This window comes from Lampetra planeri, chromosome 2 (genome assembly GCF_965212315.1).
Source record: "Lampetra planeri chromosome 2, kcLamPlan1.2.h2, whole genome shotgun sequence".
NCBI lineage: Eukaryota > Metazoa > Chordata > Hyperoartia > Petromyzontiformes > Petromyzontidae > Lampetra > Lampetra planeri.
This window is the reverse complement of record NC_136108.1, coordinates 26,147,066-26,166,297: the sequence shown is the minus strand read 5'-3', so window position 1 is coordinate 26,166,297 and position 19,232 is coordinate 26,147,066. Positions and strand designations below refer to the sequence as shown.

The 19,232-nt window shown below is 54.6% G+C and overlaps 1 protein-coding gene across 1 annotated transcript; it reads right to left on the bottom strand.

Annotated features, from left to right (window-relative positions):
- Positions 1-1,496: 1,496 nt before the first annotated feature.
- Positions 1,497-18,812, bottom strand: LOC144724262 (collectin-10-like). Its single transcript, XM_078603244.1, has 7 exons — positions 18,374-18,812; positions 17,425-17,538; positions 16,294-16,365; positions 7,251-7,322; positions 5,015-5,068; positions 3,851-3,946; positions 1,497-1,924 (listed from the first exon to the last, which is right to left on the bottom strand). Exons 2-7 carry the CDS (start codon positions 17,534-17,536, stop codon positions 1,497-1,499), a joined length of 834 nt encoding a protein of 277 aa, XP_078459370.1. The 5' UTR covers positions 17,537-17,538; positions 18,374-18,812.
- Positions 18,813-19,232: the final 420 nt, after the last annotated feature.

The following is a 19,232-nucleotide window of genomic DNA, read 5'->3' as shown; positions in this document are numbered from 1 at the left end:
AGGGCTGCACACACACGGTGGTTGCGCTGCTCTGTAACATTCCCCAAGGGATTCTTCGCCTCACGTCACGACGGCGAAAGATACTGAGACATTTACTTGTTTTAACACCCCCGCCTGGCAACGGGTGGGGATGGAATCATATACAAGGAACAGTGGAGGGTAACCGTGCTGAATTCGTGCTCCTGATTGGCCACTGAGCAAACCAATCAGGTGCTTTATTTAAAAATGTGTACATTTGAAGGAAGACACAGGGAGGAGTGGTGGCACAGTGATTAGCACGCTCCGCTATGAACCCGGCAACCCAAGTTTGATTCCGGGCCACGGCTAACATCAGCGGTAAGCAATATGAAAACGAGTTATGTCATCTCCCACCTTCATCAACCAGTAATGACTTGGAGTGGTGAAGTATGGTTAAAAAATTTATTTTAAATGAGCAAAGGTGGAGAATGGAAGCCCCCGCAATAATTTGTGGACTGAGAATGGCCGGATTTTATTTGAAACCACACAATGGAGATGCCGGTAATCATGGGGCTCTAAATCCCCTCCATGGCACTTTCCTCTGGCATGAGGGCAGGGCGTGGCTGCTCTGTGGCCATAGCGTGGGGTTAGACCGGCATTTAAAACATCCGTGAAGCCACCGATGATTTTTGTTTCCGCCGTCATGATCTCTTATCGGGCGGAGGCAATCTCGACTTGCCCCTGGAGTAATCCGACGAGCCACGACGCCCCTTTTTCACAGACGTCATCTCATTATGCCCGAAGTCATCACACCTGGTAGCATTGTCACGGCTTGGCTGGTGTTGAAGCCATGACCGGATTGTCTGTTCTCCTGTACGCTCATGTTGCGATCGCGTGATGATGGCACCTCGATCTTTGTAAACCACTTTAAATTGGAGGTGTTGCTGGTACACGAGACGCCCAGCTCGACGGTAAATTTCTTCGGTAAATAACTTGGGAGATAAGACTTAAAATAAACTGTAATGCACAATTCGCAGCGCTGTGATGGCACCAACTGGTCATGTCGCAGCAACAATATTCCACGTTGACACCACAATTTAAAAGTCTCATTGCGCATAATGTTTACATTCAAACTTCAAAGGATACCTGAAATTATATTACAAATTTAACACGGTTTACAAACTGTGTGCAAGACCGTTATTGAACGTGCTGAGATCAAATCAAAGTTTGTTTATTTGATCTCATCTTCAAATTGGCTTAAAGTAAAGTGGCATCACGCGATCGCAGTCACAGCTCCAAGCCTCAGGTCGGCCCTGTCACCCCGTGCGTCCGCGTACGTACGCACGTTAAACCTCTTCCGCACCGTACGTAGCCAACCGTGCTAAGCGGAGGCGCGGGGGAAGGGCGATGACCGCGAGGGTTGGGACGCAGGCCGCTGGGGCGCGTCCCCTCCGTGCCACGGACACCCGCCGAGCCTCTGGCACAGCCCGGCGCACCGGGACCCCCCCCCCCCTAACCGCGCGTGGCGATCCCCGCGGCTACTCGGCGGCGGCGCGCTCGAACTCGCACACGAAGTACGCCGGCGCCTCGCAGTCCACGTCGTTCCACTCGCCCGCGGCGGCGGTCAGCTCCACGCAGCCCTCCGCGCCGCCCGAGTCGTTGGGCTCGCCCGTGCCCCAGCGCGCCAGCCCGCCCACCAGCGCGCCGCCGTCCACGTACGCGAAGCGCCGCGCCGCCGCCGGCCCCTCGCCCGCGTCCGCCGCGTCCCGCCGGTCGCGCACGCCGATGTACGCCGCGCCGACGCCGCGGTGGGAGAGGAAGGAGGCGAGCATGTCGTTGGTGGCCTTGTCCTTGGGCATGGCCAGCGTGCCGCCACGGTGCTGGCAGTCGCTCGCCGCGTCCGCGTGGCTCTTGCCCTCCTTGACGACGATGTAACTCTTCTGGCCCAGCTCGGAGACGCCCACCACTGCGTGCAACGCGGTTTTTTGTTGTTGTTAAATTACGTTCACGGGCGTGCGTGCGTTATGCGTGCGTACGTACCGCACTTTGAACTTATTTTCGCACCGTACGTACGTAGCCGGCCACGCTAATCAGAGGTGGCGGGGGAAGGACAACAAGCTAAACACAAAAAGCAATTCTAGAGAAATTAGTTTTGAATCTCGTTTTAAAAGTGCATAGCTCTAGTTTCTTCCGAATATCAGAAGAGCATTCCAGACGGCCGCAAAAACGCGTCTGGAAGCGCGCGATGCGGCGGCCGTCTTTTTTCGATGGCTAGCCAAAAGCCGCTGAGAGGCTATCACAAATGATAGCTCAACGAAGCCTGAAGCTGCCAGATAAATGCTTGTCAGCGAATTATGAAAGTGAGCAGTGGTTGTTCTGGACCATGGCCTCTGCACTCCTGCTGTAAAAACGCAAAGGCGAAGAGCTTCCCGTGTAGCCTCCACAGGCTGGTGGGGCGAGCGCGGTTAGCGGGTACCTGTGAAGGTGGGCACGGCGCGCGAGCATGCGGGTGATGTCGGTAACACCATGGCCAGTTACACACCGCGCCAGCAACTCACTTAAGGCTGGGCAGGACCAGCAGCAGTGCAGATATAAATTGTCATCTGATGTTACCCGTGGCCAGAAATCTAACTCGTGTAGCCAGGTGTGCAGTGCAGTGCCCTAACCACTGTGCCACCTCCCTCCAACTGGCACTGCTCTCCACACACAAGCTCAAATAACACGTCACTTGCAAAAAATTCAACAGTGCAAGTAATTTAAAAAAAAGTTGCGAGTGCTGTCGAGTTGATCTCCACTGAATACCCAGAGCCAGCCTCGGTGATTTTGAAAAAACTAATAACATTTTACTCCATAGCAGCTACTCGTTCACTGCCCAACCAGTGGGGAAATGATTTTGCTCGGAGTACACATTATTGCAGACTCCCATGGCAAAATAAACAATGCTTAAAAAATTATGAACATTTTTCTCTTCCACCCGACTGATTTCACTGTACGCTGGCACAGCGATTATTGCGCTGCGAGTTGAACCCGCTGAACCGAGTGCAATTCCTATCGTGGTGAGTCATATCCTAAACCGGTCCTCACAACCCCCTTCCGTGCTCGCTGCCGCAATCCGTGCTCGCTGCCGCGGTGAGTCATGGTGAATGAACCCCCAACAAACCCCACGTGTGCCGTGGGGAGGCTGTCATCCGGCGGTGGATTGAGAAAACGGCTACACGTGTGCAAAGAGTGTTGGCAGATTTGGAGACGTGGGCACTCTCCACCCTTATGGGGGAAGGTGAGGATGCGCATCACGCACACCCAACCCCCGGGGTTGGAGGACCACGGGGAAACTGTGGGTTCCCTGAAAGAAGCCGAACTATAAACTCAAACTCAACTTGTTATTATTTCCCTGGCTTGTAATTTTTCCAGGTAAGGCCCACTGAGCTACATAGCTCTTTTTCAGAAGCGACCCAGCCACAAATGATAGCTCAACAAAAGTGGCTTATCGTGTGAAAGTTTATAGCAGACAAATACTCTCAAATCATGTTTCTAAATGTGGAGGGGAAAAAAGGACCCGGAGAAAAATCCACGCGGCCACGGGGAGAACATACAAACTCCAAATATACAGGCGTCAGGGTCAGGATCGGGATCGAACCCACGACCTCCTGGATACCAGGAGAGGTGGTTACCAACTTGCCATCGTGGCGAGATGTTAACTAGAGGGGGCCCAGGACAAGTTCAGATATCTGTCACCGATATGTTGGCTGTGAGCGGGAGTCAATCTTGGGTGGCCGGGCTTGTAGCGCAGCGCGCTCACCGCTACACCACCGCTCCTCACCCACGAGACACACGCTCGCAGCACGGACACCCACGTGTAATGGAACACGGACCGCGCGGTGTGCCACCTCACCATTCTTCATCAGCTGAACCTCGTTTTTCAGCTGTGAGATGACGATGTCCAGCTCTCCCACAGTCCTACGCAGGTGGCCACATTCGCAGTGGGAGCCTGCAACGAAAAATGCATTCAACCCCTTTCATTGAGTAACCTTGGGCAGAGAGCACATTACTCTGATCATTACAGTGGTGCAATAGGCTTAGTGCTGCTTTAATGACTGGTTACACAAACCAGCGTGGGAACACTGGTGCAGTGGCTGGTGCACTGCACGCACTATGAACAACGGCCACCTGGGTTTGATTCCCGGCCGCAGTTCACATCAGTTGCGAGTGCTCGCCTCCTGTTTACACCACCGAGTCAGCGGTTAGAATTCCACATTCTCATGGCAAGAGCCTCTCTTTCGGGAAAACTACTCTCGTGACTTTTCCTCAAACTGGTTCTCATATTATTGACACCAGAGGGATCAGAACTCGAATATTGATTTATACTGGAGGAAACACATTCCTGCGGAGGGAGCTGGTAGGAACGTTGGGTTGCTCGGTCAATGGCCAGGGTCAACGGCGGAATGGTGTATTCCGCAAATATTCCCGACTGTGAGGGCGGGCACAAGCCGGCGGGAGTAGGTTAAACGTTGAGTTTTATAAGGGCACCACGGGGTGACCAGCCCCTCCTCACCCAGCCCCACCCCTCCCACCCCCTACCCAGCCCCTCCCCACCGTCCCCACACAGCCCCTCCCCACCCTCGCCTCCCCACCCAGCCCCTCCCTGCACGACGGACGGACGGACACAATAATCCCCTGTGGGCTGGTGTAACCAGGAGGTTCCTACCAGTATCATATGAGCTATAAAGCTCTTGTTCAGAGATGGCCAGTAGTTTTTGGGCTGAGTCGGGGGTCGGCAAGCAAAAATAACAAGAAGAGCCTTTTTTTATTGAATTCGGTATATTAAAAAAACTCAATATTTCCAAGAGCCGCCAATGCTTGTGGTGAAGACGACACGGTGGGCCCTTAGTAAATGACGTCACAAAGCCGTTCCTTAAAGAGCCACACGTGGTTCCAGCGCCGCAAGGTTCCTGAGCCCTGGGCTGAGTCAACCCCCTCACAATGGGGATGTGACAGTTTTGCGAGCTGCTGTGTGGCGGCGCACGACGCTTGGTGTCAGAGTGTGCTTCTCTCTCACCTGGGTCGCCTACTGGCCCGATTGGTCCCTCGCCACCCAGCTCTCCTTTGACGCCTGACAAAGACAAAGTTCCACAGTGTAGCCTTAACAGACTGTCGGGGCAAGTGCTGTCAGCGAGTAGCACCTATGAAGGCCGGCATGGCACACGAGGAGGTCGGTGGCCAGCAGCACCATGCCCTGTCGCCTTCGTCTCCCTCGTGGCGACGTTTACACACCGCACCGGGTACTCATTTGAGGCTGAGTCGACCTCGGGAAAGTCCAGGACCGGTTCAGGGCCAGTGAGCGGAAATCGAACTCGGGTGGCCGGGTTCCTAGTGCATAGCGCTGACCACTACACTATTGGACTCCCCACACTGCTCGCCGGGCTGCATCGACTTCCGGTTGCTGAAATAATACATTATAATAATGTCGCACTCACGACACACAAAGCACTTGCCACAAATCAACCACAATACCTGACTGATCTCGTCAAGGAGCATAATCCATCACGCAAACTCCGGTCATCCTCGCCGCAGCAACGCTTTTCGGCTGGCCATCGAACAATGACGGTCACCGCATCGCGCGCTTTCAGATGCGCTTCTGCGGCCGTCTGGAACGCTCTTCCGATATTAGAAAGCCACTGGGAGCTATCCACTTTTAAAGCACCGACATTGACAAACTCATTTGAACAGAACTGCTTCTTGCGTTTTAGAACTTTCGTGACTGCAGGAATTATTATTTGTTTCTTTCGGTTAAGTCACGTCTAAAGATAAAATAATAAATTAAATTAAATAATAGAATACGACGCAATCGAAACGTCGTATTCTATTATTTAATTTAATTTATTTAATTTAATTTATTATTTTATCTTTAGACGTGACTTAACCGAAAGAAACAAATAATGCTTCTTGCGTTCCGTTTGTTGTCCATCTCCCACACCTCCGATTAACGTATGGTGCGAAAGAAGTCCAACACATGCAGACATTGCAAACTGCGTGTTGGCTGGGAGACGCTTTGACCTCTGCGTGACCTCTCCTCGTCCTCGTCTGCCGCCTGTGGGTGCGCACAGCGGCCCCAGCCTTGTGGCGCCACCTCGTGGCAGGCAGGGCCACGGAGCTGACGGGGCTCTTCATCTCCGATCAACGCCGTGCATTTAGCGACAGGGGGCTCGTCAAACCAAAATAACAAGAAGAGACATTAAAAAAAAAATCTAATTCGGTAAAAAAATAAACCTCAATATTTCGAGAGCCGCGATGCGCGTGAATAACGTCACGGGGAAGCAGTGCACAAGGATCTCAGTGGTGCCCCAGGTTGCCGACAACTACCCATTGTGAACTGGACTCCCACGGTAAACTGAACTCCAATGAACTGGACTCCCATGGTGAACTGAACTCCCACGGTAAACTGGACTCGCATGGTAACCTGGACTTCCATGGTGAACTGGACTCCCATGGTAAACTGGACTCCCATGGTAAACTGGAATCCCACGGTAAACTGGACTCCCATGGTAAACTGGACTCCCATAGTAAACTGGAATCCCATGGAAAAAACTGGACTCCCATGGTGGACTGGACTCCCATGCTAAATTGGACTCCCATGGTCAGGTGTCGGCAACCAAAATAACAAGAGGAGATTTTTTTGATTTTTATTTCACGAGGCCACCACTGCAGCCCTTCAAGAGCCACCGCATGCGGCTCCGGAGCCACAGGTTTACCAACCCTGCTTCAGCTAAAAACTGAATCTGCCTGGGCATTGGTGCATTTCATTTTGAAACTGTTGTTCCTTTGTATACTGTATAAGGGAGTCTTCGGTGAATCGAGATCGTGTGTTCAGGACGTACCGATACAACACACTATGTAACACATACAACACGTGTTACATAGAGGGTTGCCACCTGTCCCAGGATGTGACCTGGACAATCCGGACATTGTCATCTCTATTCGGGAGTCCTGAATTGATTTCTTCCGACATGTGCCACCGGGATTGTGTTGAACTATATGAAAGTCGACTGCACAGCTTATTATTTTATTGTTATTATTTTTTATATCTACGTGACTTTACCGATGGTGATAATTAATTCCAACTTGATGGAGATAATTCATTACAACTTCATGGAGACAATTCATACCACTTGATGGAGATAATTCATTCGAACTTGATGGAGATCATGAATTACAACTTGATGGAGATAATTATTCATGCAACTTAATGGAGATAATTCACGTGGCGGGGAAAGCCTCCGATAGAGGAGTTTCACCTTTTTCTCCGACTGCGCCGATTTTGCCGTACGGTCCCATGATTCCTTTGGAGCCCTTTTCACCTGCAAAACCTGCAAACGCATTATCACAATTATTTTCAGAACTCAAGGCGTGTTTCTTTTTTCTGCCCAAGGTGATCTTTGATCGGCGTTCAACACTTCGCGATTATAAAATACAACTATAAATAAACATGCCAGAGATGCAAATATTAACGCATTCGCACAACTCCATTTAATATGATTCAAGGTGTGTTAGATTTAAAAAAGTACTCCCCCCCCGCCATCCACCAATTTTATCCTGCTTTGGCGAGGGGAATCTTGTCATGAGACAAATAAATAGTCCGTTCAGATCTTTCACAGAGCAGCACATCCCACCGTTAGGGAATAAGAGAATGGTCCGAGGAAGTGGACGTCACAGAGCTACCCCTGAGAGCCCTCACAGTAGACAGAAGCCATTGTCCACCTGCTCTGCATATGAGAGCTGTAGTTGCCATATGGCAGTCACGTGGTGCGGCATATAATTTAACCAAATGAAGTTGAGCCAAAATTAAGCGGACAATCAAACTTAATGCCCAGTCAGTTTAACACGTAGTAGGCTTTTGCGACCATTATCACCCATGATGCAGGTTTTTGGGGTTAGATCGCGTAAATAAAAAATGTGTCGTTAAACCTGCCACGACCCGACACAGCCAATTAGTCAGGTTTGTCACGTATTACGTAAACAGAATGTGGCCAATTCGTTACTAGTGAAGTATTGGAAAATGACGGCAGGAAACTCCTTGACGGGAACACACTTCTTTTATTAAATCTTGACTCGTAACAATACAACGCGTGGCCTCTCTTCTCACAATGCGCTTCTCTTGACTCTGGATTCTGTGCTGCCGGCTCTCTGTGCCTCGTGTAGACTCCGCGCCTCGGCTACACTCCTCTCTCGCCTCGTGTAGACTCTGCGCCTCTGCTACACTCTCCACTCGCCTCGTGTAGACTTTGCATCTCCCTCTGGCTACACCGTATGCATACTCGGCTCGTGTAGACCTTTCTCTCTCGCTGGCTACACCGTATGCATACTCGGCTCGTGTAGACCTTTCTCTCTCGCTGGCTACACACTATACATTACTCAGCTCGTGTAGACCTTTCTCTCTCGCTGGCTACACACTATACATTACTCAGCTCGTGTAGACCTTTCTCTCTCGCTGGCTACACACTATACATTACTCAGCTCGTGTAGACCTTTCTCTCTCGCTGGCTACACACTATACATTACTCAGCTCGTGTAGACCTTTCTCTCTCGCTGGCTACACACTATACATTACTCAGCTCGTGTAGACCTTTCTCTCTCGCTGGCTACACACTATACATTACTCAGCTCGTGTAGACCTTTCTCTCTCGCTGGCTACACACTATACCTTACTCTCCTCTACTCTCCATTACTCTCCTCTCCGGGCTCTATCTCTGCACCTTCGTCTTCATTCTTAGATGGTTCCACTTCTGCCCCCTGCTCCTCTGTGCATCACCTTATATACCCCTTCTTCCCGGGAGACGGAGCGGATGCGGACCTCAACGTCGGCACCGCTCCTCAGTTACCCAATCCCCACGCGCTATCCCTACGATCCGGTTCCGCTCAGCGCGTGTTTCCACTCCCCGACCAATCACACCGCGCTGCTACCCGATCACTCCCTCTGGGCGCGTCACCGGCACACAGCCAATCAGCAGCACTACCCCCACCCGCGCACTGACGCCTGCTCCTCCCCGTCAGCGCGCGTCACCACACACACACCCGTACATACGCGCTGGCACACGACATATACACCCAGCGCGTATCACCACTACATCACCCCCTCCCACATAGCTCGCAGCCGGCCCGGCTGCTAACAACAACCAACCGCGACGATAAAACGACAACCAACAAAAAAAAACCCCGTAACCCCCCGAGTGTGCCCCGTAACATAACACAACAACAACAACAACAAGAATAACTATGTACAGATTGACAATGAACCCGAAAAGTCAACAATAACACGATACGAGCAAATTCGAAACGAACGCGCCCCACGTCCCTGCGACTACACGCAGTGACGAGGCGCTCCAACTGCCCCGACTCCTCACGAGGCAGGTCATGCAAAGTAGCACGACCTGGCGCGAGTCCGTCTGGCTGGTCCATCGTATGGGGCGGGACACTGACGACCGTCCGGCGGTTCCGGCTGCTCCAGACGGCGCGGAACGGGCCTGAAAGGGCCGGCCCCGCCGCGGAGATCCGGCCGCCGGTGATCGGCAGCTGTCAGTTCCGAGACACCTGGGAGCAGATCAGGCGAAAATACGTGTGGATCAGGCAGAGACATTTCCCCCTCTGGGTCGCCGGTCACGTCACACGCCCGGCCATCACGACACAAGGGGAGGCCATATGGAGGCGAGAACGGTTTCAGTCGGGAGGGGTGAACGTACCACCGGCGCTTTCCCCACTTTATCTGAACGCACTGGGGCCGTGCAACGCGCACGACCTCCACGGGTCCCCTCCACGGTCTCAACAATTTAGGCGACGTAGCCAAGGGTGCCTGAGGGCAATGCAGCCAGGCCCTGTCACCTGGTTTCCATTCGTGCATGGACACCTTCCGTGCCCGCAACCGTTCATTAGCAATTTGGCGAGCCCGCGAATTAAGCCGCGCGGCCTCCCTTGCCTCTGTCAGCTTGTGAATATTAAACTTAATATGTTCTGCCAAATTAGAATTAGTTCGTGGAGCGGACAGGCCAAGTTGCGTTTCTATTGGCGGGTCAGCTTCCCGACCGTACATCAAATAGAATGGGGAAAACCCCGTAGCTGCATGGGGGGCCATTCTATACGCGGCAAGGACTCCCGGGACCTGCAGGTCCCAATCTACATGTGCCTCGCACACCTGCTGGCACAGCATGGAAGTCAAGGTTTTGTGGAGTCTCTCCACCATCCCGTCAGTCTGCGGGTGGTACGGGGAGGTACGCACCTTCTTGGTACCCAACAGATCGCACACCTCTTGCAACAATTTACTCGAAAAATTTTTACCTTGGTCGGTCAGCAGGCGTTCGGGAGCCCCCTTGTCCAGGACATAGCCCTGGACGAAGGCATCCGTCACAGCCGCTGCCGACTGGTTAGCGAGAGGCCACGCCATAGGCCATCGGGTAAAGTATTCGACCCCCACTAACAAATATTTATTCCCTCTCGGCGTGACTGGGAAGGGCCCCAAAATATCGAGTGCAACGAGCTCGTTGGTACGCGAGACCTGAATAGATTGCAGCGGTGGATTAGCTGCCACGGCCGGTGGTTTACGCCTGGCGCACTCAACGCACCCCTTCAGAATATGCACCACATCACTTCCCATTCCCGGCCAGTAATAGTCACGCTGAAGCAGGGCAAGCGTCTTGTTAACCCCCAAGTGCAAGAGGCGTTCGTGTGCCGCCAAGACAACCCTCCCCCTCACAGCGGAAGGCACCACGAGTGCGTTCCGCCGGGACAAACTGTCCCATTTCAATAACACGCCCCGCTCAAGTACATAGGAGCCGGTACGCTCCTGGTCCCCCTCGGGACCCCCAACCTTGCGGCGCAATGCTAGCAGCGAGCTGTCCGCCATCTGGAGGCGGCCCCATTCGCTGAGCGACAGCGAGAGCAGCGAGTCCCGACCCTGAGAGGCAGTGGAATCATCCCCGATCGGTGCGCCCGCTGTCGCAGCCAGTGCCCCCATCTCTCCCGCAAGCGTCGGTTTACAGCGCGCCGATCCCGACAAACACGCGCATTCATCACAAGGCAACAACCGCGACAAGCAATCGGCATTCGTGTGTCGCAACCCCTTACGGTACGTAGTCGTAAACTGATAGTCCTGGAGGACTTCCAACCAACGCGACAACTGGCCCGAGGGCTGGGCGACCCTCAATGAATACTGTAGCGCCGCGTGGTCCGTTCGGACTGTAAAGTGACGACCATAAAGATATGGCCTAAACTGCTGCACAAAAAAAACAATGGCAAGCAGCTCGCGACGGGTGACACAGTAGCGCTGCTCCGCCGGAGACAACACCCTACTACCGTAGGCGACAACTCTTTCGACACCCCCAACGACTTGGGATAGCACCCCCCCAATGCCCGTGTTGCTAGCATCAGTGTCCAGCAAAAAGGGACTGGCAAAATCGGGATAACACAAGGGTGGGGCACCCACCAAGGCGTCCCGGAGGGAGCGAAACGCGGCCTCCTCCTCCGGTCCCCATTTGAACTTCACTCCCTTCGCCGTTAGAGCGTGCAAGGGTTTTGCAATAGTGGCGAAGTGCTCAACGAACCGCCGATAATAAGAAGCAAACCCGATGAAACTACGCACGTCAGAAACGGACGTAGGTGTCGGCCACGAACCGACACAATCCGTCTTCGCGGGATCGGTGGAGATCCCCGAAGAATCGACAATGTGACCCAAGTATCTAACGGACCTACGAAGGAGGTGACATTTGGCCGGTTTAAATTTCAACTTAGCCGATCGCATTCGCAAGAACACCCCTCTCAATCGCCGGAGGTGTTCCTCAAACGTTTTACTGAAAACAATGACATCGTCCATATAAATCAAGCATGTATCCCACTGCAAGCCCGACAAAACCAGCTCCATAAGTCGCTGAAACGTCGCTGGAGAGGAGTGAAGTCCCATGGGTAACCGGTTAAACTGGAACAGCCCCCCTGGAGTCCGAAATGCTGTCTTAGGTTTCGACTCTTCGTCGAGCGGCAACTGCCAAAACCCCGATAACAAATCAAGAGTCGAAAAATATCGCGCACCAGACAATGCATCGAGGGACTCATCCATCCTGGGGAGCGGATACGCGTCAGCCACAGAGATCTTATTCAGGCGACGGAAATCAACGCAGAATCGCAGGGACCCGTCCTGCTTCTTAACCAGCACAATAGGCGCTCCCCACGGGCTAGAGGAGGGCGAAATAATATCGGCTTCTAGCATATCGTTAACAGCCGACTGAACATGTTCCTTCTCCACGGGACTCAGTCGGAAGGGATTTTGCCTGACCGGCGCCGCATCGCCCGTTTCAATGTGATGGTGCAACAAATCCGTGCACCCAATGTCATACTTATGTTTACTGAATACATCAGAGAATTCAATGAGCAACTCGCGCAGCGCACCCAACTGCGCCGCCGACAAATCGTCCGAGGCGGCACATAACGAATGGACCCACTCAAGGTCTTCCCTTGGCTCAACGTTCCGCGCGGGGCTCGAGCCCACCTGCGCAACCAACCCATCATCCCCAGGGACCTGCGCCGCGTGAGCCAGCACGGTGCCCTGCGGAATGACAGCTGGTCGCGACCCCGCGTTCAAAACCATCACAAACGGATCCCTGTCAGCCCGCACCAAAGTGTGAGCCACCGATAAATCAAGACCCCCGACAGCCTTGTTAGAAGGACCCAAAAGCATACTCTGTCCCGAAGCCTCCCTCACCCATGGTTTCCGCAACCGGAGGGGAATCAACATCTGTGAACCCGGGGGCACTTGCACTGTCTGCGTCGCCACCGCTTGTATCGTAGCGCACGCCGTCCGAATGTCAGTAGGGCCCGTCAAAAATGAAATCCGGCGACCCGATGGCAGTTCAATGCATCGTTGATCGATAAGAATTTTAATGGGCATTTTAGCCAAAAAGTCAGTGCCCAAAAGACACGGAACTGCCAAAGAAGACGAAACGAAAACGGGTCCCGACAATTTGATATCTCCAATGCAAATGGACGCCCTAACCTGACCGATAATGCCCAACGATCCCCCATTAGCGGCGTAAAATGGCACATCCACTGGAAGCAGCGGACGACATTGGACCGGAAGAATATTACAAATGAGGTCCGATATAATAGTAGCCGATGCCCCCGTGTCCACTAACACCCTAATCTCAACCCCATCAATAGATCCCGTAACAACGGACGAACCCGCCGAAGCAGCCACAATTCTATGCCCCAATTCCGCCCATTCAATGTCTCCCTGGTCCCGGCCGAACCCCCCTCGCCGAACCGAATCCCCGAACCTTAACCGGCCCTCCTCCGCCGCAACGCGGCGTCCCATGTGTGCCGAATAAACAGGCCGAGCGTGTGAGGTGCCGCGACTTGCCGGGGATTGTAGAGATGACTTGGGCTCTCGGTCGTCGTCCAGCCGAGCTCCCATGGCGCGCTGCCGCGGAGCGCGGCACCCGGACGCCACGTGGCCCCGGAGGCCGCAGTTATAGCACGTGACGAGGGTCGGAGTAGATCTTGGTTGCTCCGACTTTCGGCCCGATCGCAGAGGCGACCGGGCCCCCGGCCTCCAGTCCCCTGGTCGTCCCGTGGCGAACGCCTCCTCTCGTGGGCTGACGACTTGGGGTTCGGCGACCACCAAACCCGGGGCTGCGACGACAGCAGCGTTGCAACCCACGCCTTGCTTCCGTTGTAGGGCCTCGTGCGCTTGAATACTCGTGGCGACTCTCAAAGAAGAAATATCAATCTCGTCAGCTGTGTTGATAGGGACCCCCAGGTCCTGCGCCAACTTGAGCAGCTGCTCCAAAACCATCGCGTCTTGGCCCTCCTCGTCCATCCGAGGGAACGCAGCATCAGCAAGAGCCAGCAACGCCGTGCGATAGGCCAGCGCGGTCTCCGTGGCCGCTTTCCGTCTTGCGTAGAACTGATGGCGGCACGTAGAGGGAGGCCCGTAGACCCTGGCCAACAACCCCAGCGCATCCTTCAGCGTGGAGCGGTCCGACTTCCGTGCAGCCCTGAAGGCCGCGAGCGCATCGTCGTCCAGCATGGCGGGCAATGCCCGCAGCGCCGTAGCATCGGACCACGCTGACATCTCTTGATGGGCCAAAAACCTTCGCTGAAATTGGCCCCAGTCTCCGCCTTCCGCCTTGAAGGCTGACAACGTGGGCAGGCGCTGCTGAAAAATGAAGTCATCCGCCTCGTGGTTCCTCTCCGCCTGTCCGTCGGTGTCTAAGATGGCGGCTCCAGCAGCAGACGTAAGATGGCGGACCCCCTCGCGCGCTGATGACGTCGATGCGCGCGCTTGGGAACCCACCACCACGTGGCGCTCGCCGTTCCCGCCAAAAGTAGGCCCAGGCGCAATGGCGGGAATCCCCCATTCGTTTTGGCGGGAATCTGCGGGGCGACCTTGTAAAATGTCCCCCACCGTCCCCGCTCCTCCCGACGAGCTGATCTCCGCCAAGATGGACGCGGCGGCGAGCAGCAGCTCCGCCAGTCGGGAGTGCGCCTCACGAAGCCCGGCGTCTGTCCCCGGTCGCTCGGCCGGCGCCGTCGACGGACCCTGCAGCGTGGGCAAGTCCTCTTCCTCACCCCCCGCCACCAGCGGCCCCGAGTCGTCCAGGTCTTCCTCGCGGTCAATCCCGTGGGTCCTACGGGTCTTCCTCGTCTCCATACTTGGAAGCCCGTTTCACTTCTGACGCCAGATGAAGTATTGGAAAATGACGGCAGGAAACTCCTTGACGGGAACACACTTCTTTTATTAAATCTTGACTCGTAACAATACAACGCGTGGCCTCTCTTCTCACAATGCGCTTCTCTTGACTCTGGATTCTGTGCTGCCGGCTCTCTGTGCCTCGTGTAGACTCCGCGCCTCGGCTACACTCCTCTCTCGCCTCGTGTAGACTCTGCGCCTCTGCTACACTCTCCACTCGCCTCGTGTAGACTTTGCATCTCCCTCTGGCTACACCGTATGCATACTCGGCTCGTGTAGACCTTTCTCTCTCGCTGGCTACACCGTATGCATACTCGGCTCGTGTAGACCTTTCTCTCTCGCTGGCTACACACTATACATTACTCAGCTCGTGTAGACCTTTCTCTCTCGCTGGCTACACACTATACATTACTCAGCTCGTGTAGACCTTTCTCTCTCGCTGGCTACACACTATACATTACTCAGCTCGTGTAGACCTTTCTCTCTCGCTGGCTACACACTATACATTACTCAGCTCGTGTAGACCTTTCTCTCTCGCTGGCTACACACTATACATTACTCAGCTCGTGTAGACCTTTCTCTCTCGCTGGCTACACACTATACATTACTCAGCTCGTGTAGACCTTTCTCTCTCGCTGGCTACACACTATACCTTACTCTCCTCTACTCTCCATTACTCTCCTCTCCGGGCTCTATCTCTGCACCTTCGTCTTCATTCTTAGATGGTTCCACTTCTGCCCCCTGCTCCTCTGTGCATCACCTTATATACCCCTTCTTCCCGGGAGACGGAGCGGATGCGGACCTCAACGTCGGCACCGCTCCTCAGTTACCCAATCCCCACGCGCTATCCCTACGATCCGGTTCCGCTCAGCGCGTGTTTCCACTCCCCGACCAATCACACCGCGCTGCTACCCGATCACTCCCTCTGGGCGCGTCACCGGCACACAGCCAATCAGCAGCACTACCCCCACCCGCGCACTGACGCCTGCTCCTCCCCGTCAGCGCGCGTCACCACACACACACCCGTACATACGCGCTGGCACACGACATATACACCCAGCGCGTATCACCACTACACTAGTACAGCACACCGGTGTGTTGGAGCCGAGCCTACGAATATTAACGATCGACCGATAGACGCGCGTGCTCATTGATGACACTTTCCTGCTTCCGCGCAGAAGACTGCCCACTAAGTGGACAGCAGCAGAGCCACGCAAATTTACATCAATCAAAATCCATCCACTGTTGCAACTACTGTAGTGTAGAGGCGATCACGTGAATTTCGGATTCACTGGAGCACATATTTGTTCGGTTTAAGCACGTGACTTGTGATACATATTTCCAGACATAACAATGCTGTATAACTGTTGTCAGATTATTGATTTGTGCTTATGGGGAAATCCACGAGATGTTAATTTTCATTAAATTCGCAGGTGCGCGGTTAATCTGCAAATCGGATAAACCGCACGCGTATAATCGAGAGCCGACTGCACATTCATGCAACTGGATTCTAACCCAGGATCTCGTCAGTGCCAGCTCAGCGCTGTGACCTCTGAGCCACGAAGCCGCCACCATGGGTTCAGGGTTTTTAGTTTGGGGCCCTCTGTTACCTCTCTCTCCCACAGCTCCATGCTCCCCATCCAGCCCCTGCTCTCCCTTATCTCCTTTTCCCCCTTGGTCTCCTGCAAACAAAACACAGACGACAGTCGCCAGTCGTACGGTGATCACTGCCGGGGGGGGGGGGGGCTTCACGTGAACACTGTATAATGTGCCATGCAAAATCATGTTTCGTTTATCAAAAATCGCCCCCCCCCCCTCCCCTATAGCCTGAACAGACTGTTGGGGCAAGTGCTGTTAGCGAGAAGCACCTATGAAGGCCGGCACGGAGCATCAGAGGATAGGTGGCCGGCACCACGCTCGGCCGCCTTTGTCTCCCCAGTGGCGATGTTTACACACCGCACCGGGTACTCATTTGAGGCCGAGTCGTCCTAGGGGAGGCCCAAGAGCGGTTGAGATTGTCGCCACCGTCGTTCGCAGCGAGCGGGAATCGAACTCGGGTCGCCGGGGTGTTCGCGAGCGCTCCGCTGCCGCTCCCCACGCACTCCACAGCGTGCTCAGCGCCTCCCACGGGATTCAGAGTCACCATAGGATGGGCGATTCCCACAAGTGTTAAGGGACACGGAGCGGGTCTTGATGGGACCTACCGAACCCGCTCGCCGCACAGCGCGGGTCTCGCCGTGGCGTTGTGAGCGGCGTAGCCGTTCCAGGGGCTGGGGAGTGGCGGGGTGGGGTCGGTTGGCTCAGGCGCCCCTCCTGAAGGAGGTGGGGGGGGGGTGGAGCGTGGGGGGCACCGACCGAATGGGGGAGGGTGGATCTCAATTGTTGGTGAGGCACGCGGGGGGGAGGTGGATGGGGAGGGCAGTGGGTGTGAGGATGTCGTCGTAGAGAATTCGGTCTAAGTGAGCGACTCATTTGAAAGTCACAGAGTTGACAAAAACAAATTTCCGCAGAGAGACTGCGACAACAGAAAAACACCACAAAGACGGTCGCCGACTCAATAAGCGCGCGACGAAGGAGACAGAAAGAACCGTGGCCCCAAAACCCGAAGCCTTTCGCGTCGCTTTCAAACTTTGGGGCGGTGGGGGGAGGGACACGGGGAGTCCTTTAAGTTGCCATCGACCCAGCCGTAGGCGTCGCAGAGTGAGCTCGCCGTGGTCCTGGGTGGCGGTGGTGGCAGTTACCGTTGGGTCCGGGTAGCATGAAGGTGCTCAGGCAGGCGGAGGAGGAGCGGCTGGGTGGTTCCGTGGAACAAAGGCCCAGAGGAAGGAGCAGCAACAGCCAGCCAGACTCCATGCCTTGCGTAACCGACGCGAAGAAAAAAAAAACTCGCTGGCAGCATCGAGACGCACGAGCCAGAGTAAACACAGAGGCCTGGTGTCTGTGTGTGTCGCGTCCCTTCTTGTTTTATCCTTCAAGTCGCAAGCGTCACAGCGACTTTGCATTGTCATCTTTGCCATTCACACACAGTGAGCGAGTGCCAAAATGTTGTGAATTCGAGTTAAATAATAGTAGTGTGCTCCTTTTGAAGGGGTGGGGGGGGGGTGTTAGAAATATCGTAAACAACAACTGTCGTGCATGAACCCTGCAGACAAAAGAATAACCGAGGGAACACGACGGAGCCGTTTTCTCTCTCTCACAAAGACACAGATCCCCCGTGTAGCCTTAACAGACTGTTGGGGCAAGTGCTGTTAGCGAGCACCTATTGAAGAAAGGCACGGCACACGAGGCGGTGGGTACCAACACCACGCCTGACCGCCTTTGTCTCCCCAGTGGCGATGTTTACATCACCGCACCAGGTACTCATTTGAGGCTGAGTCGACCCTAGCAGAGGAGACCCATGACCAGTTCGGATAATCGACACTGGTGTTGGCCAGTGAGCGGGAATCGAATTCGGCTCGCCGGGTTCGTAGCGGTCAGCATATAGCGCTAACCGCTGCACCACCGCTCCCCGTTTCTCTCTCTCACGCACGCACTCACACACTCGCTCACACACAGACGCGCACCTCCTCCTCCTCACGACGACCACATCAACCGTGACGAGGGCAACGAGACACACAAAGGCGAGACACCGAACGAGACGTTCACGCCGAAGGGGTTGTCCGCGGATCGTGCGCCGGGAATTGGACGTACCGTCACAGGCGGGGAGGAATCTCGGCTCGCAGCGGAGCCCGCGACCGCTCGAACTGCCATGCGGTCCGTGTCACGCGATGTTTATAAGAGCCCCTTGACAGCTGCTTGCGTTCAGCGGCAACAGCAGAGGCGGGCGACACAACGAACCGAGCGAGCTGTTTTCCAACTTTTGCCCATCTGCGTGTTGGACCGCCACACCACCACCATCTCTACTGATACGACTCACTGCTGCTGATGGTCACTTGTAGGGCGAAGGGAAATCGTCTGCCCCGTTACAGTCGGCGGCACGAGCGCCTCCTGCCCTGTGGGCTCTGTCTCTAAAGGGTCGTCGCAACAACGGAGAGAGGTGGGGAATATTGATGCCAACACCACAAGAGTCGCTCGTTCGATCGCCCGGAGCGGCAGTTTAAACGATGGGGGTGGTGAAGGGTAGTGGGGGGCTAAGTGTCTTAACTCTGGAGGCTGCCGTGAATTCGTGAATTCACACGAGGGGGGGGGGGCACGCGGATGGCGAGAGGGGCCGAACAAAAGGGGTGGCCACGCTCCCTGTGAGAGGCACAAAGACAAAGATCCCCCGTGTAGCCTTCAACATACTTAGGGCAAGTATTGTTAGTGAAAGACAAATATCCCCCGTATAGCCTTACAAAGACTTAGGGCAAAGTGCTTTTCGCGAGACAAATACAAAGATCCCCCGAATAGCCTTCAACAGACTTAGGGCAAGTGCTATTAGCGAGACAAAGACAGAGACCCCCCGTGTAGCCTTGCACAGACTGTAGGGGCAAGTGCTGTTAGCGAGCACCTATAAAGGCCGGCAACGGCACACGAAAGGGGGGTGGGTGACCAGCACCACGCACGAAGC